The sequence below is a fragment of the Typopeltis vanoorti genome, chromosome 5, assembly GCF_054136105.1.
Source record: "Typopeltis vanoorti isolate ZY-2024b chromosome 5, IOZ_Tvanoo_1.0, whole genome shotgun sequence".
Lineage (NCBI taxonomy): Eukaryota > Metazoa > Arthropoda > Arachnida > Uropygi > Thelyphonidae > Typopeltis > Typopeltis vanoorti.
This window is the reverse complement of record NC_143553.1, coordinates 161,883,455-161,909,722: the sequence shown is the minus strand read 5'-3', so window position 1 is coordinate 161,909,722 and position 26,268 is coordinate 161,883,455. Positions and strand designations below refer to the sequence as shown.

Here is a 26,268-nt window from a genome sequence, read left to right as displayed (position 1 = left end):
TTATCCAACTTAGCTGTCAGTATTATGAAACATGAGCAAGTTACTGAGGCATGACCTACCCTACACAAAACCATGTTGCCCCAATACAGTATCCCATTTCCATCTACCCATTCTTGTATTTTGCTCTTGACCAACTTCTCCAATACTTTGACAACAATTCCTGATATACTGACGTCAGTAATTTATTACATCAGTCTTGGAGCCTCCTTTATGCAATGGAACTATTTTCCCCCTCTTTCCACCCTCTCAGGATTAACCCAGAGGTGAAACTTAGATTAAATAATATGGTCAAGGGCACTGACAATTTCCTCGTCAGTTCATGTAAAACTCGAGTTAGCACACCATCCAATCCCGCAGCTGTATTCACATTAAGTTTCTGTAATATATTTTGCACCTCCATTTCATTTACCTCAGTTCCCAATAAGCCTTTAGCTCTCTCATTCCAGCAATATCACCACCTGGATGATATGCTCTTGCAAAGTGTTCCTTAGTAATTCTACTATTTCAACTGATTTAGTTACCTCCCTACCATCAGCATTCATTAAAATCATTCTGCCATACACATTCTTTCTTTTATTTGCAGCATATCGAAAGAAGTGTTTGGGATTACCTTTAGCCTGCATTGCTAACTTCCTTTCATACTCTGCTTTTGCCTTTCTTACCACACTTCTGGCCTGTGCTTTGTGCTCTTCATGTGCCTGCTGGTCACATTTCTCCTTAAATTCTCTCAACAATTGTTTATTTTTTTGCTGCTCCAGCTATCATTCATTTAACTCTCACTTGATTTACTCTGAATCTAGGTACGAGGGTGGTCTGAAACGTTCTTGACCTCGATTATAGATGGCACCATCAGCAAGTTTTTTTTTCCTAAGTTTTTAAGCATCCATCTGTCATAAGCATCCATGTGAAATTGTAAGTCATTCTATCAAGTAGTTTGTTTTATAAAGCTGTCTAAAGCAAAAGTGTTGTCTGTATCCGTTGAAATGGATAAAATTGAGTATCGTGTAGTTATAAAATTCTTTGTAAAAGAAGGTTTAATGCCAAAAGAAATTCATTCGAAGTTCATAAAGGTTTATGGGCTCTTCTCCTTCGTTTTCGACAAAGAAATGGGTTGTCGAGTTTAAACATGGACCAACCTTGAAGATGATCCACGTGAAAGACATCCAAAAAAGTGTAACAACACCAGAAACATTGATCAAGTGCACGATATGGTATTAGATGACCGGCAAGTCAACGTGCGTGAAATTGCTGAGACTATAGGCATTTCAAAAGAACGTGCAGGATATATTTTGCATGAAGAATTGCAAATGAAAAAGCTTTGTGTATGATGGGTGCCATGCTTGCTCAAAGCAGATCAAAAATGCACTCGCATGAAAATCTCTGAACAGTGTTTGGAGCATGTTAACAAGAATAAAACTGATTTTGTGCATCGATTTATTACTATGGGTGAGACTCAGATTCACCATTAAATACCAGAACCCAAACAGCAGTTAAAACAATGGACAGAAGCCGGTTGTTCAGCGCCAAAGAAGGCAAAGTTGTTTCAATCAGCAGGAAAGGTCATGGCATCAGTGTTTTGGGATGCTAAAGGCATTTTGTTTATTAATTATCTTGAAAAGGGTAAAATAAAAACGGGGGAATATTATTCCGATCTTTTAACCAGATTAGACGAAAAAAAAATCATCTTTCATCAGGACAATGCACCTGCCCACAAAGGTGTTTTGGTAATGTGAAAATTAAGGGATGTGCACTATGAATTGTTGGAACATCCACTCTATTCCCCAGATTTGGCTCCCACCAACTTCTATCTCTTCCCAAAACTAAAACTCTTCTTTGCTGGTCAGTGTTTTTCTTCAAATCAAGAGGTGATTACAGCTGTAGAGGGGTATTTTGCAGATCTTACTGAGAACCACTACAGGGATGGGATAATGGTGCTGGAGCATCGCTGGAATAAATGTATTAGTCTTAAGGAAGATTATGTTGAAAAATAAAAATAATTTTGAAATTATAAATTCATTTTTCATCTTTAGGCTGATAACTTTTCAGACCACCCTTGTATGCAGTCTGCCATTACCTCCCTCAAACACTCCTTTACTACTTCCCATATGATTGTCCTTCTTTGCAAGTGCAAAAGTAATACTTCAAGTGGTATGACCTATTGTCACAAAAATGGGTATGGTGACCAAGTATTGCCAGTATAAGCATAACATGTGTAGTAGTTGGAATGGAACCATAAAAGGAGTAGTCAACTCTACAGAGAACAGATGGACCAAGATATTCGAGAAGTTAGTTAAGGGAAAAATTCTGGAAAGTGTAGACAGCAATGGGATATTATATGGGGGAAACATGGTTTTGTGAAGGGTAAGTCATGCCTCAGTAACTTTTTATAATACAGTGACAGCTGAGTTGGATAAAAGTAATGGATATACAGTAGTACAAATGGACTTTGAGTAGGCTTTTGACAGCATGCTGCATAAATTTTGATAAATAAATTCCAGCACATGGGGATAGATATTTTGATTTGGAACCTCCTCCACTTAGGCATGAAGTTAAAAGAGCAGTTAAGCAGCTCAACAGCAATAAGGCCCCAGGTGCAGATGAAATCCCAGAAGAGTTAATTAAAGCTGCAAGGGATGGAGGGATAAGTTTCATAGATTGATTACAAGGATATGGGAGACAGGATCATGGCCTAGAGACTGGAAGAAGTCAGTTTTCATACCACTACACAAGAAAGGTGATATGAAGGCATGCAAGAATTATAGAATTATTACTTTGATATCTCATGCAAGCAAAATTTTATTAAAGATCATGCTAAATAGGATTGAGGCCAAAGTTAAGGCAGAGATGCCTGAGGAACAAGCAGGTTTTAGGAAAGGTAGGGGCACCAGAGATCAGATCCTTTGCCATAGACAGATCATAGAAAAATATAAAGAATTCAGACTCCCTCTGGTAATGTGTTTCTTAGACTACTCTAAAGCTTTTGACTGTGTTGAGCATATGAAACTGTGGGAAGTAATGAAAAGAATGGGTTTTCCTCAACACACTATCAGGTTGATAGCCAACTTGTATAAGGAACAAGAAGCCACATTAAGAACAGGTGTTGGTTTGACTGACTGGCTTCAAGTGAGAAAAGGAGTTAGACATGGATGTTTACTTTCTCCTCATTTGTTTAGTAAGGACATCATGCATGAAGCATTGGATGAGCTCAGGACAGGAATTACGATAGGAGGTAGATTGATCAGTAATCTGAAGTATGCTGATAATACAGTTCTCCTTTGTAATGACATGGAAGAACTAGGACTAATTCTTAACAAAGTTAACAAGATCAGTAATAACAGAGGACTTCAACTCAATTCTAGCAAGACAAAGATCATGGTTCTCAAAGGAAAAACAAACAGACAAGCTCTTGAGAAACAAGTGTACCTTAATAGAGAAAGAATTGAGGAAGTCAGCAAGTATGAGTACCTGGGATCCATTATTAATGTGAAGAATTGCTGTTCAGAAAATATCAGAAAAAGGTTAGGAATGGCTAAAACAGCAGTCAGAGATCTGTCTAAAATCTGGAAGGATGGATCTATCTCAATGGGAACAAAGTTGAGGATTTTAGATGCAGTTGTTTTTCCAACAGCGACTTATGGATGCGAGACTTGGAACCTAAAGAAGTCAGATAAGATACGGATATCTGCTTTTGAGATGTGGTGTTACAGAAGGCTGTTGAGGATATCATATACTGAAAGGCATACAAATGAATGGGTGTTAGAAAAGATTAGTAGAACTTTAAGGCTCCTTAAGGATATTGACAGAAGAAAGTTGAAATATTTTGGACATATAGAAATGATGGAAGGAGGACTTCTCAGAACAGTAATAGAAGGTAAAGATCCTGGAAAAAGAGACAGGGGTAGACCATCAATGAGATGGATGGATGGCGTGTGTGGAGTGACTGATCTTCAGAGAGTTGAGGCTGCCAGAAAAGCAAACAACAGGACTACATGGCGAGGCCTGGTGTGGAACATCACCGAGCATCGGAGTGACCATACGGCATCTGTAGATGCCCAGTGAACACACAGAGAGAGAGTGGGATAGATATGAAATTGGTGAAATAGATGGTTGATAGAAACAGCAGACAGTAGTTTATTCAGGAGTAAAATGTCCAGAGAAGTCTAGTGGCTTGCCACAAGGCTCTGTACTTGGCCCCATTATTAATTAATTTATACATTAATGATATAGGAAATGATCTGAGAGGAAACATTCAGTTAGTTGCCGATGATGCAACTAACTTGTCATAGAGCAAAGGTCAACAAAGAGGATGTTAAAATTTTGCAGGTTAAAATTTAAAATCTGATGATTTAAACAGATTGGCAGTATGGGGTAGGAGAACAGATATCAGTTTAATTGGCAAAATTATGCATTATGTCGTGAAAAAATTACCAGCTGTGTACTAGACTGATGCCAGGAATTTGGGAGTATTAGTGGGTAGGAAATTGAAGTTTAGAGGGCATATTTCAAAAGTGGCTGAAATCATCGAATTTCAGCTGAGTCATCGGATTACTTAGTTACCTAAGCACACTCTGACAAGAGGTGAACAGGCTATCATGCCTCTTTATAGGGCTTTGATAAGATCCTATGTTGATTACTGTGCACACAGATCTGGTCACCTGGGTTTCTTAGGGATGAAGAGAAGATGGAGAGGATTCAGAGGCAAGTGACCAAGATGATGCCAGATCTATGGAATGCACCTTATGAGGATAGGCTGAAGATTTGTGGGTTACAATAATTGGACCACAAGTGAAATAGGAATGACATGACTGAGACATACAAATTACTGAAAAGTTTTTATAGGATCAATACTGAGGAAATTTTTCATAATAGGTCTGATGGTGGGAGAACTATCGGGCCATTCTTGGGAACTGAGCAAGGGTGTGAGGACTATATTTTTGCTTGAAGAATGGTGAATGAGTGGAATAGGTTTCCAGAGTCTGAATGAGATGTATGCAAAGTACGATAAATATTGAGCAAATATTGGATAGTGCTTGGCATAATATTTAGGGCCTTCTTAGATGAGTCTACGGAATACATGGAGTTGACTGTGCAATAGTAATAATAATAATTTAAACTGAGTGGATTTCATTATGGTTTTAAATTTGGGTATGGAAGAAATGATGCCATCAATAGGCCTTCATGAAAAAAAAAGCTGCTCCATCCCTCTGTTTGTGTGAGCTGCCAGACTCAGGTAGAATGATACACAGGATACATAATATCAGCTGTAATGCAAGTAATGCTCTTCTTGTATATAAAGTATTAATGCTAGGCTCCTAACTGCCACATTTTAAACTGAGATTAAGTTCACTGAATATGGTTAGTTGCTCTTTTCCTATTGATGATTCACAAGATGGAGAGAAAGAGTGCTTCTTTAATCAACTACAAGATATACCAGGCTGTTTTATGAAAGGCGATGTAGCAGTTATTTTAACCATGCTACAGGCCAGGACGTATACATACGTCCACATTACCATGAATACGAAGTGCATATTAAAATTGTAATACCATTGATATTATATTGAAATTTATGATGGATACAAAGCTTTTGAGGATGAGTATTTGATCTTTTATGGCCGGTGTGGTTAAGGGATTTGAATGCCAAGGTTGGCACTGATTTCATTACTGGACAGGAGTAATAGGACCATTAGAAATTGCTAATTGCATTGACAACAGTGAGAGACTCCTATGCAAGCTAAATGGACTAAGAATAACCAATTTTAAATAATCTGTTTTAAAACTAGGGATATTTATTTGGGTCTCACCTGATGGAATCCAGAATAACCTGACTATGTTCTAATGAATAGTAAATGGGCAAATTCTTTGCAGAACACTAGGACATACAAAACTGCAGAGATGAGATCCGACCACTGCTTTGTTAAGAGCACATGGCAGCTAAAGCTCTGAAAATTTAATGCAAGGCACATCACTACTGTCTCTTTTAACACAGAAGCTCTGAGCAGTGCTGATAATGCTAGAATTTAAGTGATGTAAAAAGTGGAACAGCTTTAAGAAGGTTGCACAGGAAACTAGTCAATCTGTTTTAGGGATTAGCGAGAGAGAGAGAGAGAGAGAGAAGCAAAAGCAGAATTATTTGAACAGTGAGGTAATGCAGATAACTACTGAAATTAGAAAATGTAGTAAGAAGCTGGATTAGCATCCAAATAATGAAAATAGACTAAGGTATAGGGAAATTAATAAACAAGTAAATGCACAAGTGAAAATACATAACATGTAGTTTAACAGCATGACAGAGAAAGCAGAGAATGCAGATAAAGAGAATAATCACAAAGAACTATATGAAGTTATTAATAAGATATGCAGGAAGAGGTAGAATGGAGTGATGTCATTTAAAGATAAAGACAAGAACACAATTGTAGGGCAAGATGCCATCATAGCAAGGTGGGCAGAGCATTTTGATGATCTTTTAAACACCTAAACAAACATGCAGTCTTTTGATCTAATTATCTTTGGTGAACAGAATAGTTCCACTTCCTAATTTGATATCAGTCCAATTACATCATATGAGGTCAGAATGATGATAAGTAAATTACCTACCTCACTTGCCTCCATATGAAACCAGCTAACTCACCTACAACTGAACAGCCCAGATGATAAAGGTGCTTTGCATTTTAGGTGGAATTTGAACCTTGGTCTTTCCAAACAAAGGAATTTGCTGAAACCAAATGAGCTCTTAGGATGCTTTCTGCTTCAAAAATTCTGCCCTACCTTTCTGTGAAAGGTAGGGCAGTTTGCTTTATATAAAATATGAGCAGCTTCAAGATGTATTTAGCTAGTAGTGCTATATGACAAGGTGTTCACAGTGCATTTCAATGCTATAAAGGGAATCTATAATCGGAAACTGCTTTGGCATAACTGCATAATTATAGCTTTTAGAACCAAAACTTCGTTACTGGTAAAAAAATTATCTAAGATATAATTTTTTTTTTTTAAATGTCCATTGCAGGATTAGAATGAAGAGAACTTTCTCCTTATGAAGAGGTTAAATTCTTTTATATGACAGTATTTTGTGATAATGAAAATACATTGAGCCGACTTCGAGTTAGGTGGTTTTGGTCGATGCAACTAATACTATGAGGCCAATTGCTCGCCTGATTTTAATCAACTCTCCAACTAAAAGGCTGCAAGTTCGAATCCCACTGTAGCATGGATATCTCTCTTTAAGTGGGAGATGAATTTCATTGCCTGGGTGTGAGACCATTATCCTTCATATTGGAGGTTTGAAATGGCCTGGAAAGGTTTCATGTTTGGTCTCTAGAGAAAGGTTTCCAGATTATGCAAAAAAAGAATAATTAAAAATATATAAAGATATATAAAACATATAAACAAAGATATCAAATTAATTTTAAAAAAAAGTCCTTAGCCCACCTGTGTACTAATATGTTATGGGTTTATAATATTTCGTGGATGAGAGTAAAATAAAAACTAAGGGTATCTGGGTGGGTATTTATTTTGTGGAATGAAAATCCTGAGTCTCTCAGAAGAAAAATCCTGCCATATCCATTATTGGTGACTCAGCATAGATTCTAGATATAGCATCATGAAGTTCAGGTGACATCAAAGAATGTAATCCAGAAGCAATTTCATGCTAATACAGAATAAGAGATTTTTAGATTCATGCAACTGGTTAATATCTAAACGAGTGTTGTTAGCATAGAAATAAATTCAGCAAAATTCTCTATGCTTGAAAACACATTTGGCAAAAAGCAAGGATTTTTGTGCACTCTGCATCATTTAAGAAATTAATTCTATTTACACTTTGCATTTTTAACTAGCAGCTTGCATATTAGACTTGAAGAACAGTCTCTGTTGGCATCTAAGGTAAAGATACATGCTGGAATATTATAATTATTCAGGATCTTCGTGTAGTTTAGACTCTTTGGGAGAGATCTGTTTCAGACAACCCAAAGTTTATCAGCACTATTCACTGTCTGCACTCAACACTTTTGGGCAATGCAATTAAGATACAACTAGGTTTATTGCATTGCCCAAAAAGTGTTGAGTGCAGACAGTGAATAAGTGTATAGTGCTGATAAACTTTGGGTTGTCATTTTTATAGATGATTGCAATTTTTATAGATGATTCTATAAAAATCATCTATAAAAATTTATAGATCATTTGCAATTTTTATAGATGATTCCCCTTCCTTGATACAACCATATGAAATATTTCACCAACATCCATCCAGTAAATACCTCAACAGCTTAAATGCCTCAATCATATCATTCCTTCAACTTCTATGCACTAAACTCTGCAGATTATGTAGTATCAGTTTATCCTCATAACTAATGTACAGACATCATTTTTGATATCAACCTTTGGATCCTCTCTAAGGTTTCTTCATTGCCTTTAAATACTGGTAACCAAATTAGAAACAGTAATTCAGATATACAGCTTAATGAAGTCCTTATACCATGGAACAACCACCTGTTATCTGTGCTGGTTGTAATCCTCAATCTTATAACAATCCTCATGGCAGCTTCAATGCCTTTGTAGCAAGTCTCCTGAACTTCAACTTTCTATTAACCATTATCTTGCCTCTTCAACTTCACCCAATATAACTCACCAACAAAGCTTCCTACTTCCCATTTGTAGATCCAAAATTTGAAACACTACGCTTAGCTACATTAATCCCCCAACTGGCCAGGACATCTATAAACGTCCAGCTAAATCTGGATACGATTCTGTAGCACCTATTGAATAATATGGATAAGAAGTGCAATTCAGTCTCACTATTTATCCACCTTGGCCAGCAGGGGGTGTTAAACAGACATCCAATTCATTTACTCACTCACTTTCAAATTTGTTCAAATACAGCGAACTCATTATTAATATATGAGTATCTCCATGGAGTCAGAAGACTCACTGACAGAGACCCACATTAACTAGCTATACACAAAATACCTACCATACCTCTTCTTAAACTCACTTACTGCCAAAGAACTGAAAACGACTACTGGCAATGTATTCCATTCATTCACCACACTCCAAGCAAAAAAATCTAGTCTGCACACCCATACTGACCACTCTTATACAACTTCCAGGGGGTGACCCCTGGTTCTTTATTTGTCATATATTGAAAAATTTCTTATCTGTCAATTTTATAGAACCTCTTTGATATCTTATAAGTTTCTGTCATGTCCTGTTTTTCTTCCTATCAACTAAACTTGGCATTCCACACACACATTCAATCTATCCTAATAGAGTGCATTCCATATGCTTGTCAATAGCTTGGTCACTAATTTCTGTATCCTCTCTGCTACCTCCTGTATCGCTGTACAATCTGTGTACAGCGGTCAAGATACGGCAGAATCATAGCCTTCTAAAGAGGAATAATAACCCTCATCTCTATTTGGTAGTGTGTTTTTCAACATATTGGTTAAGCAAATGGTTAAGCAGTAAAAGATTAGAAGATGAAATAGAATATAAAAGAATAAGAGCCATAGCTAAAAGAGAAGTCAGAAAAGGACATAGAGAATCATGGAATAAATTTGTTTCTAATTTAGAACATGATTTATATAAAATAAGACCCAATGTATATAAGATTTTGAAACACCTAAATGCAGATAGCAAAGAAAACAAAATTAAACACTGAATTGAAATTAGAAGAATTTCTAAATTACTACACAGAACTGTGGACAGACAAATATTTTAAAACAGACAACTGGCAAACAATTAACGAAAATGAAAAGGAAATAACTGAAGAAGAATTAGAAATCAGCCTGAAAGAAACAAGAAACGGAAAATCACCTGGAGAAGATAAGCTAGGTTCAGAACTATATAAATACGCAGGAACAAGATTCAAAGAAAGACTCTTATTAGTTTTAAATAAAATTTACTCAACTGGTATTCCCCCAGTAGAATGGAAAAAAGCAATTGTGATTCCTATCTTTAAGAAAGGTAATAGAGATGACCCTAAAAACTATAGAGGTATCAGTATACTAAATTCCTGTTACAAAATATATAGCAGAATCTTAAATAACAAACTAATGAAATATTCCGAAAACTTTATTCTAGAGGTACAGAATGGGTTTAGAAAAGGACGATCATGTATAGACCCAGCCTTTTGCCTAAAATTAATAATAGAGAAAAGAAGAGAATATAATTTCGAAACACATATTGCATTTATTGACTTTGAAAAAGCAATTGACAAAGTTAAAAGAAACATATTATTTAACATATTAAAAGAAAGACAAATACCAAATAATATCCTAAAAGCTATCACAAGTATATATGAAAATAATCAAATACAAATAAGATTAAATCACGAGCTATCATATACAAGAGAGATAAACCAAGGGGTCCGACAGGGATGTCCCCTCTCAGCAACTCTTTTTAATATCTACTTAAATGAAATAATAATAAAATGGAGTAAAAATTTACATCAAGGAATTAAACTTTCACCTACAGTTAACTTAAACACTCTCCTCTTTGCAGACGACCAAATAATAATTACAAATTCTGAAGATAACTTACAGAAAGCTATTTTAAATCTAAATGAGATATCCAAAGATTATGGTATGATAATATCAATGGAAAAATCAAAAACTATGGCCTTTAAAGGACAAGATCCAGCAAGAACTAAAATAGTAATAGATAACAAGATCTTAGAACAGGTGAATTCATTTAACTACCTAGGATGTATGATCACATATGAAAATGAAAAAGATATAAACGTAAAAATTGCAAAATATTTAAAAATAACAGGTGTAATTAACTCTATATTTAAACCAAACCTAGTTTAAAAACAAACCAGGCTAAAAGTATACAATACATTAGCCTTACTGGTCTTAATGTATGGAAGCGAAATCTGGACAATAAAACAAAAAGACAAACAAAGATTAACAACAGCAGAAATGAAGTTTATGAGAAAAACTGCAAAGTATACCCTATTTGATCACAAAAGAAACGAAGATATTATGAAAGAATTAAACCAAGAACCAGTAATAGAAAAAATTAAAAAATATAAACATAGATGGATGGAACACGTTCAAAGAATGAAAACAGAAAGATTACCAAAACAAGCCTTAAAGTACAAGCCATAAAGTACAAGCCATTACGAAAAAGAAAACCAGGACGTCCTCTTAAACGATTCAACGATGACTTCTAAGGCTGGAACAGGCCATGCTAGGCCTAAATCCTTGATACGTATGATGATGATGATGATGATGACTAATTTCTGTATCCCCTCTGCTACCTCCTGTATCGCTGTACAATCTGTGTACAGTGGTCAAGATACGGCAGAATCATAGCCTTCTAAAGAGGAATAATAACCCTCATCTCTATTTGGTAGTGTGTTTTTCAACATATTAGTAATTTTGAGCTATTTTGCAATATGCCATCTGAACTCTCTGTCCATCACTCCTAAGTCTCATCAATTCCCTGCAATCTAGTATCACTACATGATATATAGTATGTAATTTTTTCATCCCAAAGTGCATAACTGTATATTTTGCAACATTAAATTAACAACCATTATTCTCTGTCCATAATGTTAATCTATTTAAATCTATCTACAAGATATCTACATTATCATTTACTGCCATCTTCAGTTTTGAAAAATCAGAAACAGCAGAATAGCCACCACCTTAAATCTTTCAGTGTAAGTAACAGTGGTGCCATCAGGATGAGAGAGCGATGGAAGTGCAGTTGTTGTATCCAATGCACTTAGCGAGGGACCAGAAGGCGAGGCTTCCATCTGGACAGGAGGAAAGTTTTTTGCTGATGGCCTTTATGAAATCAGATTTCATAAAATCATATGTGGTGTGCTTTGCCATAGGTTGAGTATGAAGCTGGAGTTCTTGAAGTGAGCCACTTGCTCTAAGCTAAATTTTTTTTCTTCAACTGCTTTGGTACACTTTCAGTTGAACCAGGGCTCAGAAAATGGATGAGGATTACACCTTGAATTTGGGATGAAGGTCTTCATGCCAGTGAGAATAATTTCTGTAACTTGTTCACAGCAAGTGTTAGGATCAGATGAGCAGAAACAATAGTCAGACCAAGGAAAGGAGTAGTAGAAATTCTGAGGTGATGTCAGTTGGCTCCTTTGTAGTGCCAGAGGATGCAAGGCTGGGAGTGAGTGGACGTGCATGGGGCATTCTATGAGAGAATTGTGCAAGATTGTGATCTGAGTCGATGATAGGAGAAGTGACCTGTACGGTGCATCTGGAAGGAAAACTGGTCAAAAAGAGATTCAGAATATTTTGGGAGTGAAGGGAGTCATCGGGAATTCGAGTAGGTAGGTTTATGATTTGTGTTAGGCCATTACTTATGGCAGACTTCTGCTTCTCATCTGGCTTGGTCAGTGATAATAATAGCTTGGTCAGTTGGAATAGGGTCACCAGCTGGAATTGTGGATGTTGAGATCGATCACCCAGGAAGATGATCTTACTCTTTGAATAGTTGAAAAGTTTCAACCATGAACTGACAAAACACAGTAGTATATGGTGGAGTAGAATCTAGGAAATTGATGGCGACTAGCAGAGTACCTCAGGGTTTGGTACTAGGGCCGCTACTCTTTAATTTATATATCAATGACATATAGAAAGATTTAAGAGGGAATATTCAGTTGTTTGCTGATGATGGAAAACTGGAGAGAGCAATAGTTGATAAGGTGTTGCAGATATCCTGCAGGATGATTTAAATAAACTGGCATTGTGGACAAAGGATAATGATTATCAATTTAATGTTGCGAAATGTAACGTTATGCACTTTGGGTTAAAAAGGTTGTATATGGTGCATCATATTGATGGTATTGAATTGCAGGAAACTGATGAGGCTAGGAACTTGGGGATAATTGTGGACAAAGAATTGAAGTTCAGAGGTCATACTGCAAAAGTTGGTAAAACAGCTCAAAGTAGTACTTGGATGTTGAAAAATACTACAAGTAAAGATAAGGGAGTTATTATCCCTCTTTATAAGGCTATGATTCGACCACATCTTGACTACTGTGCACAGATTTGATCACCTGGGTTTCTTGGAGACCAAGAGGTGGAAGAACGATTCAGAGATGAGTGACTGAGGTTGTGACAGGTCTGTGGAATACTCCTACAAGGATAGGTTGAAGATTTGTGGGTCATAAAGTTTAGCTGATAGGCAGAAAAGAGGGGACATGATAGAAACTTTTAAGATATTAAAGGGGTTTTATAAAATTGATGCAAGTGAAAATTTCAATATATGACAAAGAGAACTAGGGACCATTTGTGGAAGTTGTGTAAGAGTGTGGTTAGTAGGGATGTGTGGACCAAATTTTTAGCATGGAGAGTGGTGAGTGAATAGAATGGAATGGCCAGAATTGGTTGCGAGTTCCCTTCTGGTGAATGGATTCAAGCAGTGGTATGATAGGATTTGTGTATAATGGTTGATTTGGGTATCCCCAATGAGTCTCCAGACTCCATGGAGAAGCTGTAAAATAAAATGTAAAATGTAATAATAAAAAATAAATAAATAAATAAAACTCCTCTCCCTTATTTCTGATATTTCATGTATAATATGTATTTCAATATCCCCTTGGATGTTGATATGCATGTTACCCTTGCATAATGTCATTACCAACCCATTGCATAGTTATTTCTGTACACACTTCTCTGCCTCAGTAGCAAAGAAGTGTGTAAGGAAATAACTCTCCCCCCATTTAAGCTACATTTTGGACTTATTTCTGATTTCATCTACTGTTCTGATATCATTCTGATTCACAATATTTTCATATTCATATATTCATTTGATGTGTTTAACATTATATTTTTCTGTAAAGTAGTGTTATGTGCCATCCAGTTGTTTCTGACAACTGGATGGCGCATAACAAAGGCTCTCTCCATCCCACTGTCCCTTGTATTTTTCTTTTAGCAGTTGTAAATTCAAGTTTGTAAGTTACTTTATGTTGTCGATCCAACTCTTTTACTGTCTTCATCTCCTTCTTCCTTAATCTTCCCAACCTAATTGTCTTTTCCAATATTCATCTGCTTGCATAATATGACCAAAGTACATCAACTTCTGTTTAGTTTATCACTGTCTCCAAAGCGCATTCTGTCTTTATATTCTCTAAAACCTTCTTCTTATTAATCATTCTTGTGGTTTGTGGGATTCTTAATGTCTCCTTAATGCCCATAATTCAAATAAATCAATTCACATTCTCCTTAATGATCCAGATTTCACATCTATACATCATTAATGGAAATACCATTGCTTTAACAATTCTAACTTTCTTGGCCTTACTAATATCTTCTTCAGATGCTCCAATTCCTATATGGGGTCGCTGTTCTGACAAATCTTCTTCACTGGTTTCTATTGTAGCCTGCATCTTTTTTTCCATGTTTTTCTCCTTCAGATCTTCCTCTACATTATCTTTCCACCTCTTCTTTGGTCTTCCTCTTTGTATTTCCATCATCATGATACTTCGTCCATCATATTTTCCATTTTGCCTCATTACATGTCCATACCATCTTTATCATGCTTGTATTTTGTTTGTAATTGCAGTCACCTTTACAGTACTTCTGATGTGTTTATTCCTCACTTGGTCTTTCCTTGTTACTCCACACAGCCATCGAAGCATCCTCATTTCTGTAGTATTAATCTTGCTTTTATTGAACTTCTTCATAGGCAGTGTCTCTAATCCATATAACATTGCAGGTCTCACTACCGCTCTATATATTTTTCCTTTCAATTTTACTGGAACTTTTCTATCACACAAAATTCCTGACATTTCTTTCCAATTCTTCCATCCTGCCTGAATTCTGTTATCAACTTCCCCTTCCACTTCACCTTTACTATCCACTACTGAACCCAAATACTTGATTTTATCTACTTTATTGATGACCTCTCCATTCAGCACTACATCTTCCGCAATGTCAGCATTTTGACCACACACCAGATATTCAGTTTTTCTTCAGCTAACTCCCAGTCCTCTTTCTTCTAATACTCTGTTCCAACTCCATCAGCTTTTGTTCCACTTCCTCTTTTGTTTCTGCGCACAGCACAATATCGTCTGCATATAGCATACTCCAAGGTGCTCTCTCTCTCTCTCTCTGACTTACTCTGTCAAAGTATCTATTACCATATTAAAGGGAAAAGGACTGAGTGCTGATCCCTGATGTAGACCAATTGTTACCTCAAAACTCTGTTATTCCCAAACAGCTACTAACTATTGCTTGCACATTTCTTGTATCAATCAAACAAATTTTCTAGTATGTTCTTTTTTCCCCCATAGCTATCCTTCTTTTAATTTCATCTTCACATTGACCATTGTTTCTTATTCCGGATCCCCAACAAATCCATGTCAACCACCCACCTCTATTTTATTTCTATATATCATAAATTCATCCAAATTGCCAGAAGCCATCACTTTTTTGTTGATGTTTAAATTAAGCCTGGCTTTTTAGCATTTCCTCTTAACAGACAGAATCAGCCTATCAAGATCTTCCTTAGTTTCCACTATGAGAGTTGTATCATCTGCATATATTAAATGATTTATTCTGCCACCAATCTTAATTCCTGCTGCTGGATCTTTGTCTAAGTTGGCTATCCTCATAATATATTCACTATAATTATTAAAAAGATAGGGTAAGAATCCCCTGCTGCACCTCTTTTTTCATTCAAACATGGTTTCTCTAAAGACTGATTTACTGAAGCTTCTTGATTGCCATACAATTCTCTAATCAAGAGAATTCTATGCTCAGATATTCCCACTGCTCTCATCACATTCCACTGTCTGCTGCAATGCACACAGGCAAAAAAGCTTTCTTATAATCAATGAAACAGATGAATGCTTCCTTTTGAAATTCTTTTGTTCCTTCAATAATCCATTTCATGTTTGCTATCTGATCACCAGTTCCTCTACCTCATTTATAGTTATTCATAAATAATAAACAACTATGACAAGTAGTGAACTTTTTTTCATATTACATTCTATTTTTAGATTGCAGTTACTTCTCTTATCTTCTGCATTATATACAAGCTTTGGATGCATGCATTGCTAAAATCACATTTACAGCAGGTATGTAGCAAATTCATATGATAAAAAGACTGTCAACCTTGCTTATCACTAACAATGACTACCTTCCCACTAACAAGCAATCCAGCTTACCTGTATCAAAATCACTACAGAAAAGGGATCTATCTGACTTACTCTATTTATAATAAAACAAATGTGGATCAGAACAATTTTGTAAAGTTCAGATTACATTAAAAAAAACTGCAACATTAAATTTAAATATATCACAATATTAAATTTAACACAAACAGTATCTGACATTCTACTACCCACCTGATCCATTGTAGTTATAAACCAAGCAGGTAACATTAGCTCTAATATCACTGTCCACCTAAACATATTAAAATGGTTACCTTAAATGCCAGTGTGCAAATAACTACAATATCCATAAATATAGATCATAATTAAAATCAGCCTCTTTTTGTGAGAATGAATTTTTTAAACAAATTTTATTTGATATGTTTATTCAATATATCCTGGGGAAAAAAAAGATTTATAAGCCAGTTAAATTCTAGACATATCCTACCAAATCATCAACATGGTCCAAAACAAAAAATTTAAATTAAACAATAAAAAAATTATCACAAAATATTTAGCAACACCTTGATAAACAAATTACTTTGTATATAAATTTTTATTCAGAAATTATACTTAGTACTGGATAAAAAAATGAAATTCCTATTTTAAAAGTTAAGGAGACAAGCCAATATTAAATGTAAAATTATTTTTTCATGTTGTATGTTAAATACCACTTTTCATTTTTTTGAACATATTTTGTATAAATATGATTATTATTAATTCCTGCCCTTCAAAAAAGTCATAAGTCAAATCTCAGTGACTAGATCTGAGCATCATTTTAACAATACTAAATGGTGGATCATTTCAACAAGTTATTGTTATTAATATCTTGGAATTTCTACATGGTTTGAAGTCCCACTGGAGGAAGTCAATATTAAATATTATTCACACAATGCCTATTATATCTCTCCTTCAACTTATTCACTGGCCAAACACAATTACCACCTCTGGCATATCCATCCATTCATTCATTCATGACAACTCTCAAAGCAAAAAATCTAGTTTCCACATCCTTACTCAACTTCTCGAGGTAATCCCTTGTTTTTCTCCCTCTTAAGTACAGAAAAGGTTTCTTTTTAATCTATCCTATAAAATTCTCATATTAACTTATGTTTCTATGATATTCCCTCTTATCCTATCTATCAACCAAATTTTGTAACCTACACGCATTCAATCTATCAAGTATTCAATAGACCTATCAACTATTCTGGTCACTCGCATTTGGATTCACTCTACCATTTCCTCATTCTCAAGAAATCTGGGGAAAAAAAAAATCCCTAGCTGTATCGATCTCTTGCCATTCACTCTTAGCAATATAACAAGCTAGCCTGGTTGGATGAGTGGTTAGCGTATCCAATCTCCAACTGAAAGGCTGCAGGTTCAAATCCTGCCATGGGCATGGATGTTTGTGATTTTGTTTGTGAAAATACTGGTGGTAGCGGTAGATGGTGTTGGTATAGTTGATGGATTGAGTGGTGGAAACAGTTGTAGAGTAGGTGCCCACCCTCGATGAGTCTTTGGACTCCCTGGAGGTGTCACGTAATAATAATAATAATAACATACAACTTGTAATTTTTCATAAAAAGTGCATAACCTTACACTTTGCAACATTTAACTGTCAACTATTTAAAATCAGTTTAAATTATCCTGTCCTATTTATATCATCCTGTGGGATTTCTGCATCACCTTTATTAACTATTGTATTTTCTAGTTCAGCATCTATGAAAAACAACTGGTATACACTCTCAAACTATTACTGTTATTATTATTATCATCATCAAATTCCTAACATATACCCTCAAGGGATGTACAGGATATGATAATACTACATGAAAAACTTACATCACCACTAACTTCCTATCTACAATTTTCCTCCAAATCAATCTGTTACCATTCAAGATCTGACAGAAATATAAGATCTCACATTATCAGATCTTATATTTCTGCCTTCTAAGACACTTTTTACTGTATCAATCCACCTATATCTTAGTCTTCCTGTGGCTCTTTTTCCTACCAACCTGGCAGAGAACACTTGTTTTGCTAATCTTTCCTCTCCCATTCTGTTTAAGTGACCATACCACCTGAGATTAGTTCTTCTAAAGCATTCCTGGATGCTGACAATGTCAAGTTCTTTCCTAATATCCCCATCTGCTCACCCCTAATTTCTCAGGACTCTCATATCTGCAGTCTCTAGTCTTTAGTCAAGTGCTTTACTTCTGACCCAGCTCTCAGATCCATAAGTTAAAATTGGCTTGAATACTGTCTTGTATACTGATAATTTAGTGGTTTGACTAATTTCTCTCTTATTCCATATAAATTTATTCAGTTGACTTCCTACCATACCAGCTTTGTTGATTCTGTTGTCTATTTCCATATTTAATTTACCATCTTCACTAAAAATTGTGCCTAAGTAGCTGAAATGCTTCACCTGTTCTATAAGGTCATGCCATTATCTCCATTCGCAGTGCAGTTGATATATTTTCAATGTTTCAGCCTATTTTCATTGCCTTTTTCTTGTTATTGCTGATCTTCATTCCATATCTATTACAACAGTTATTCAATTTGGTCAGGGAATCTTGCAGACTTGTAGCAGATTTATTTAGAAGTATAACATCATCTGTATAAAGCAAAGAGATGAGATGAACATCGCCAATTTTGATATCACATTTAATACCACTTTTCTTCAAAATGATCTATATAGATAATGAATAACAGAGGGGGATAATATACATCATGGTCTGACACCAGATTTAGCATTAAACTATCTTTCTGTACTTCCTTCAATTCTAACTGCTGACTTACAACTCAAATAAAGTATTGCTTGGTATAATGTCCCATTGACACCATACAACTGAAGAGTTTTGAATAGCTTTTCCAGACCAATGAAACTTAAATACAAATACTTGTTATATTCCCACGATTTCTCAACTATTTGCCGTAAAGTGAAAATCTGATCCTAACAGGCTCTATCTGACCTGAATCCAGTTTGTTCTTCACCAAGCTTCCCTTCCACGATCCTTCTCAGCCATTTTTCAAGTATATGTCCATAAATCTCACCAGAAAAACTCAGTAGGGAAAAACCTCTGTAATTCTGATATTCAGTTTTATTTCCCTTTTTATATATGGGTACAATGAGAGGTCTACTCCAATCATCTGGAATTCGTCCCTCTGTCAAGGTCTTCTGCATTATGCAGTGCAGTGACTGTAAGACTTTTATACCACTATACTTCAGCATTTCTGGTCGAATATCATCTACTACTGCTCCCTTTCCATGTTTCAACCTTTTGATGGCTTTTTCTACTTCAAGTATGGATATGTATTCTTGATTGCATACCTGATGAGTTTTTACCACTGTGCTGTCACTGCTCATTTCATTTAGCAATTTTTCAGAGTAATTATTCATACAGTAAGGATATCTTTCTCTCCAGTTCGCATGTCACCTTTATCATCTCTAATTAATTTTACAGCACTCTTTCTTCCATTTCTGAGCTTCTTCAACAACCTCCATTATATCTTGCCATCTTCTTGATATTTATTTTCTATGTTCTTACCAATGTCCTCCCATGACTTTTGTTTAGCTAGTTTTACACATTGTTTAGCTATCATACATTTGTCTATGTATTCTCTAAGAGCACAAGCTGACTTATATGCTAGGAACTTTTGATATGCTTTCTTCTTTTCCTTCACCGCCTCTTTAACTTCCTGTGTCCACTGCGGAGGTCTATTTTTCTATCCTTGCAGACAACCTCACCACATGCCTCTCTGGCTGAATCAATGTTTTCTTCAGGATTTGCCACTGAATATTCAAAGTTTGGTTACTGTTCTCAAACGCCTTCAGTTTTTCTTGAATACTGTTTGTGTATTTTAGTCTATAGTTCACATCTGAGAGCTGCTCAACTTTTATTCACTTTAAAACTTTCTTACATGTTCATTTTAGAAATTATGTACTTTACAACAGCATTATAAATAACTATTTTAATTTCCCGACGTTTAGACCTTCATATTAAGGTCATCATCTGGAGTATATACAAATATACAAGGACAAGCTGAGTTGCATTTCACACAGTATGCTAAAGAGACAATGAACTGATCAACGGTTATTCTAATGGCATGATCTCTAGTGAAAATATAATATAAAAAAAATTATATGTATATATATATAATATAAAAAAAAACAGATAAAATTAATTATTTAGAAACTACATCAAAGCTAAATTCTATTTAAGATAACATAAAAGACACATTAAGTAATAATGATGTCCTAGTTTAACATAACAATTGTTATATTAGATTTCAGTTTCTGGATTATCTACAGTCCTGTTTATAGTTAACTGTTAGGAAGAAAAGGTTCCGTGGGTAGAATATGTGCCTTCCATATGCTTGGGATTTTCAGACCATCATTATTGTTCAGATTAGGGTGGTTGATAAGAATCTCACAGGCTTCCTTAAATTTACGTTCATACCATGTTTTGGTGTGATGTAAACAACTGGGCTTTTCCAGTCAGTTCTATGTAAAGTGTTCAGGGCATGACCAGAAAGGCCAGCTTCACCATAGTTATTATATTTAATGTGGTTTAATAGTTGATGTAATTTAATATCATTCCATCAAATTTTTCAGCTCTTTAACAATTTATAATAAAAATGGTAGATCAAATATGGAAACAAAATAATCAAGGCTAGTATGGAAAAGTTGAATAATTTTATATTGAATAAGAGAAATTAACAAGCTCTCAATCCAACTCTCCTCCATGTGGTGAACCTGAGCAACCAAGTGGAAGATTGGGTACTAACCCCATTGCAAAGCTTGGTCACGTAGAAATGAGAAAAGGTAGACTTAGGGCAAGTTTAGAGGTTCTAAGGTGGCAGCCCCAACCACCAAACTAGGCTGCGGATGGCCAGTTACCAACCCAGCTGAATCATTTCTTGCTCATTCCATTAAGACAGGTAAAAATTAATGGAATTAACTTTTACCTATCTTCTTTTTGTCTGATAGGAATTGTGTGTCCTGTTTCCCCTACATATGGTAGATTACAGGTGCAATAAATACGGTATGCTCCAGGGTGGACGAGCAGAGGGAGTCTTTGGATGAGTTGAGTAAGCTTTTTAAGGAGGTTTAAAGGTGGCTTTGAGGTTGTATATCTATAGTATTCTGTTTATTTTATCTGATGTCCCTTTAATGTAAGGAATGGTTAAAGTTTTATTGTAGTCTGGTTTATCTTTGTTTTTTATTGAGGTTGGAAGTTTATTGTTCACTTGGTTAGACTATAATAAATTTAGTTTAATCCTTTAACCAAGTGTAAGCAAACAAAGTTTGCGCCTCAAAATATCTTCAGGACTAGGGTAAGGTAGTGCAAAACCAGGCAACTCCGAGCAAAGGTGAACCAAGCTCTCGTTACTACTTGTCTCAGTATCTCCCATAATGCAAAGCACATCTCCTTGTGGACATGTATACTGCTATGCATTAAGGGAAGGGCCACTACCCAGACCGGTTTCAACCTTTATTGAAGTGTATTTAATAAAGACCTCTCTAAAAATTAGAGGATCCCAAAAGATCGCCCAACTCAGCGTTGTTCCACTCAGTGACAGGCTCACCCCATCACCAAGAAGAACTTCTCGGTGTTGGCTCTACCCAGTGGCAGGCTCACCCCACTACCAGACAGAGCCACAATCTCAGTGGTGGCACTACTCAGAAATAGGCAAAAACCTACCCCAAGCAGAGCCTCTCATATACCTGTCGTCAGTGGGAGGCAGACCCAAACGTGGAGATACTAAGGCAGAAGCAATAGAAGAGGTCATATTTACCTATAGGAGTTGCCAACAGGTGTACCACCTTATTACTGAATTACTCTGGATTTAGAGAAAGATGGTGGAAGTTTATTTTTCACTTGGTTAGACTATAATAAATTTAGTTTAATCCTTTATTCAAGTGTAAGCAAACAAATTTTGTGCCTGAAAATATCTTCAGGAGTAGGGTAAAGTAGTGCAACACCAGGCAACTCCGAGCAAAGGTGGACCAAGCTCTCATCACTACTTGTCTCAGTATCTCCTATAATGCAAAGCACATCTCCTTGCAGACATGTATACTGCTATGCATTAAGGGAAGGGCCACTACCCAGACCGGTTTCAACCTTTATCGAGGTCTCATCAGTGGGATGCAGACCCAAATGTGGAGATACTAGTGATGAAGTAAGATAAAGTAGTAATAAGAGCTTGGTCCACCTATGGTCGGTGTTGCACTACCTCACCCTAGTCCTGAAGACATTTTCAGGTGCAAACTTTGTTTGCTTACACTTGGATAAAGGATTAAACTAAATTTACTATAGTCTAACCAAGTGAAAAATAAACTTCCAACATCTTTCTCTAAATCCAGAGTAATTCAATAATAAGGTGGTACACCTGTTGGCAACTCCTATAGATAAATATGACCTCTCCTATTGCTTCTGCCTTAGTATCTCCACGTTTGGGTCTGCCTCCCACTGACGACGGGTATATGAGAGGCTCTGCTTGGGGTAGGTTTTTGCCTATCTCTGAGTAGGGCCACCGCTGAGATTATGGCTCTGTCTGGTGGTGGTGGGGTGAGTCTGCCACTGGGTACAGCTAATGCTGAGAAGTTCTTCTTGGTGACAGGGTAAGCTTGTCACCGAGTGGAACAAAGTTGAGTTGGGCGAGCTTTCAGGATCGTCTAATTTTTAGAGAGGTCTTTACTTAAATACACCTCAATAAAGGTTGAAACCGGTCTGGGTAGTGGCCCTTCCCTTAATGTATAGCAGTATACATGTCTGCAAGGAGATGTGCTTTGCATTATGGGAGATACTGAGACAAGTAGTGATGAGAGCTTGGTGAACCTTTGCTCGGAATTGCCTGGTGTTGCACTACCTTACCCTAGTCCTGAAGATATTTTCAAGCGCAAACTTTGTTTGCTTACACCTGGATAAAGGATTAAACTAAATTTATTATTTTTCTAAGGTCTTGTAGAGAATTTTGTTAATAGTGTTTTGGCTGTAACCATCTTTTAGGAAAGTATTGCTGATATCTTTTTAAATTCGTCTTTAAGTGTTTGTTCATTGGAGCAAATCTTCAACGCCCTGTTTATTAGATTACTAATGACATCTAGTTTTTGTGTTGATTGGTGGTAAGAGTTTATGTGTGTGTGTATATATATATATATATATTGGCCAGTATGTGTCGGTTTCAGTAAACAGTGAAGGAAAGCTTGCCAGAAGGAAGACATGTGACAAGTGTATCTAGAAACGGAAGTGTGTTCTGCTTTTCAATATCGATTGTGAACTGTATACATTTGTGTTGTTTGTTTAGGTTGCTAATGAAAGTGTCTAGTGTCTGGCGGCCATGGAGCCAGATCACGAAAACATCGTCAACGTACCTGTGCCAGAATTTGGGTTTTAAAGGAGAGCATGTTGCTCAAAATGTCCATATAAAAGTTAGCAATGGGGGGGGGGGGGGAGTATAATGGCGAGCCCATGGCTGTGCCTTCTTTTTGTAGGTAGAAAGCATTTTGCCATACAAAATAACCAGAACGTAATACATGCGCAAAGAGTGGCGTGATATCTGGAGGGAATTTGTCCTGTAAAAGAAGGATTGTGTCATTGATTGGGACATTCACAAAGAGGCAAAGAAGTCAAAACTGATTAATATATCATATTTTTCTAATGTAATATCTTTGATTATGTTTATGAAGTGTTGTGTATTTCTGATATAGGAGGGGGAATGACCTACGAACGCCTTGAGTGTTGATGCTAATTTCTTAGCTAGGTGATAATTCAGGCTGTCTATACCTTAGACTATCGGCCGGAGTAGTGTGTTTTGTTTGTGTATCTTCGGTAGACCGTAAATTCTCGGAGAACGAGCGTAGTCCGCAAGTAATTTTTTGACTGTATCTTCGGGCCATGTAGTAACTGATTTAAGTAACTATCCTGTTTACTTTTTTATTCTATTGATAGGGTCATAGTTAATATGTTGATATGTATTGTTGTCCGAAACTAACATGGTTTGATTTAGAATAACGGTGGCACTTCCTTTGTCGGCTCTAGTTATTCAATGTTCGGATTTGATTTTAATGATTTCACCACTGTTACTTTGTGTTTCGTTAAGTTGCTTGTTATTGTTTTCTTATAATTTACATTTAAAATGTTGGTGGTTTTTATAAATGTATTTTGTCTGCTACGGTAGTTGGGATGAATCTTAAGCCTCTTTCAATATTATAGATAAAATCCAGTTTGTTCATCGATCTGGGTGCTACAAACTCCTTTGCTTTCTGGTTTAAACCTTTGCTGAGTAGCAAGAGTTCATCTTTGTTTAAGGCTTGGTTGGATAAGTTGACTACGTTAATTTTACCTGGCAGCAATTGGTGGCTCCTGTTATTTCTTGCTTCTGGTTGGCTGTTAACGTTCACTGCGGAGAAATTCAAAAATGTCTGTTGGTTTTGTCGATCTTTTAGTCTATGAAATTTGGATATGAGATTTTCTTTCTTAGTTTGCAGGATATGGTTCGCCGAGTTGTGAGTAATCTTCTCGAGGATAGCCCAAATATCTGCATTCAAGTAACTCGAAAGTTCAGATTTTGAATTTTGTACCTGGTTTTGAGTAAAGGCCAAGTTTTATAGTATTTCTGATCATGCCCTGAACACTTTACATAAAATTGACTGGAAAAGCACCAGTTGTTTACATCTCACCAAAACATGGTATGAACATAAATTTAAGGAAGCCTATAACATTCTTATCAACCACCCTAATCTGAACAATGATGATAGTCTGAAAATCCCAAGCATATGGAAGGCACATATTCTACCCACGGAACCTTTCTCCCTAAGAGTTAACTATAAACAGGACTGTAGACAACACAGAATCTTAAATCTAATATAACAATTGTTATGTTAAACTAGGACATCAGTTACTCTAAGAAAACTATCTATATGAAAGAACGTTTCTCTTATGTTATCTTAAATAGAATTTAGCTTTGATGTAGTTTCTAAATAATTAATTTTATCTGTTTATATATATATAATTTTTTTTTATATTATATATATATCTTCTTCTTCTTGAGTATTCTGCAGGTTCTTCTTTTAGGAGCAAAAACTTTTCTTCCACTTTCTTCTGTTCTGAGTCTTCTTTTTCAAGGTTGTGTACTCGTCTCCATTCAACATGTCTTCTAGCATTGTTTTCCTTACTCTTCCTCTGAGTCTTTTTCTGTCTATTTTTCCTTCGATGGCATCTCTGATGATTCCATTCCCTCTCAGAATATGCCCGATCCAGTTCCCCTTTCTTCTTTTTATCCTCCTTAACAGACTTCTTTCTTCTTCTACTCTTTTTAAGACCTCTTCATTAGTTATTTTATCTGTCCATTTGATTTTTTCCATCCTTCTCCAAATCCACATCTCAAAGATTTCCAAAATCTTAATTTCTTCTTTCTTCAATGTCCAACTTTCAGCTGCACAGAGGGCACCACTCCACACATAACATTTTATTAGTCTTTTTCTTTAGGTTTCTATCCATTTTACTTCTGAATAAATTCCATTTTCTATTAAAGGCATCTCTTCCCATCGCTATTCTTGCTTTTATGTCACTTTTACATCTTCCAACGCTGCTAATAACACTTCCTAATATTTAAATGTCTTGACTTGATTCAATTTTTCCCCATTTATTCTGATATCCATATTTGCCTCTTTCCTTGCTATTTTCATCACCTTTGTTTTTCTGATGTTAATTTTCATTCCATAATTGATACAGGATTCCAGTAATCTGTTCAACAGATGTTGTAGTCCTGTTATTTGATAATAACGCTTTGTCATCTGCGTATCATATTGCAAATATCCGTCTACCTCCAATCTTTATTCCTTCTTCCGAATTCTCCAGTGCTTCTTTTAACATTGCTTCAGAATACATGTTAAACAAAATTGGTGACAGAGAACAGCCTTGTCTTACTCCTCGTTCAATGATACTTGGTTCTGTTGTACCATATATGTCTCTCACCATGGCAGTTTGTCCCATATATAGTGAAATAATTAGCCTTCTGTCTTTCCAATCTATACCGATCTTTTCCATTACTTCCACCATCTTATCCCATTTCACAAAGTCAAATGCTTTCTCAAAATCTATACAACAGATATTAACTTCTTTAGTAACTAGAGG

The 26,268-nt window shown here is 35.9% G+C and overlaps 1 protein-coding gene across 2 annotated transcripts in view; it reads right to left on the bottom strand.

The window, feature by feature from the left end:
- LOC150107013 (DDB1- and CUL4-associated factor 8-like) overlaps nt 1-26,268 on the bottom strand; it is a 263,903-nt gene that overhangs the window by 109,942 nt on the left and 127,693 nt on the right. For both annotated transcript variants that reach the window (XM_090393388.1, XM_090393389.1), the window contains exon 7: nt 16,319-16,376. In XM_090393388.1, the coding sequence (XP_090249514.1) occupies nt 16,319-16,376 (58 nt within the window). The remainder of the gene's footprint in view (nt 1-16,318; nt 16,377-26,268) is intronic.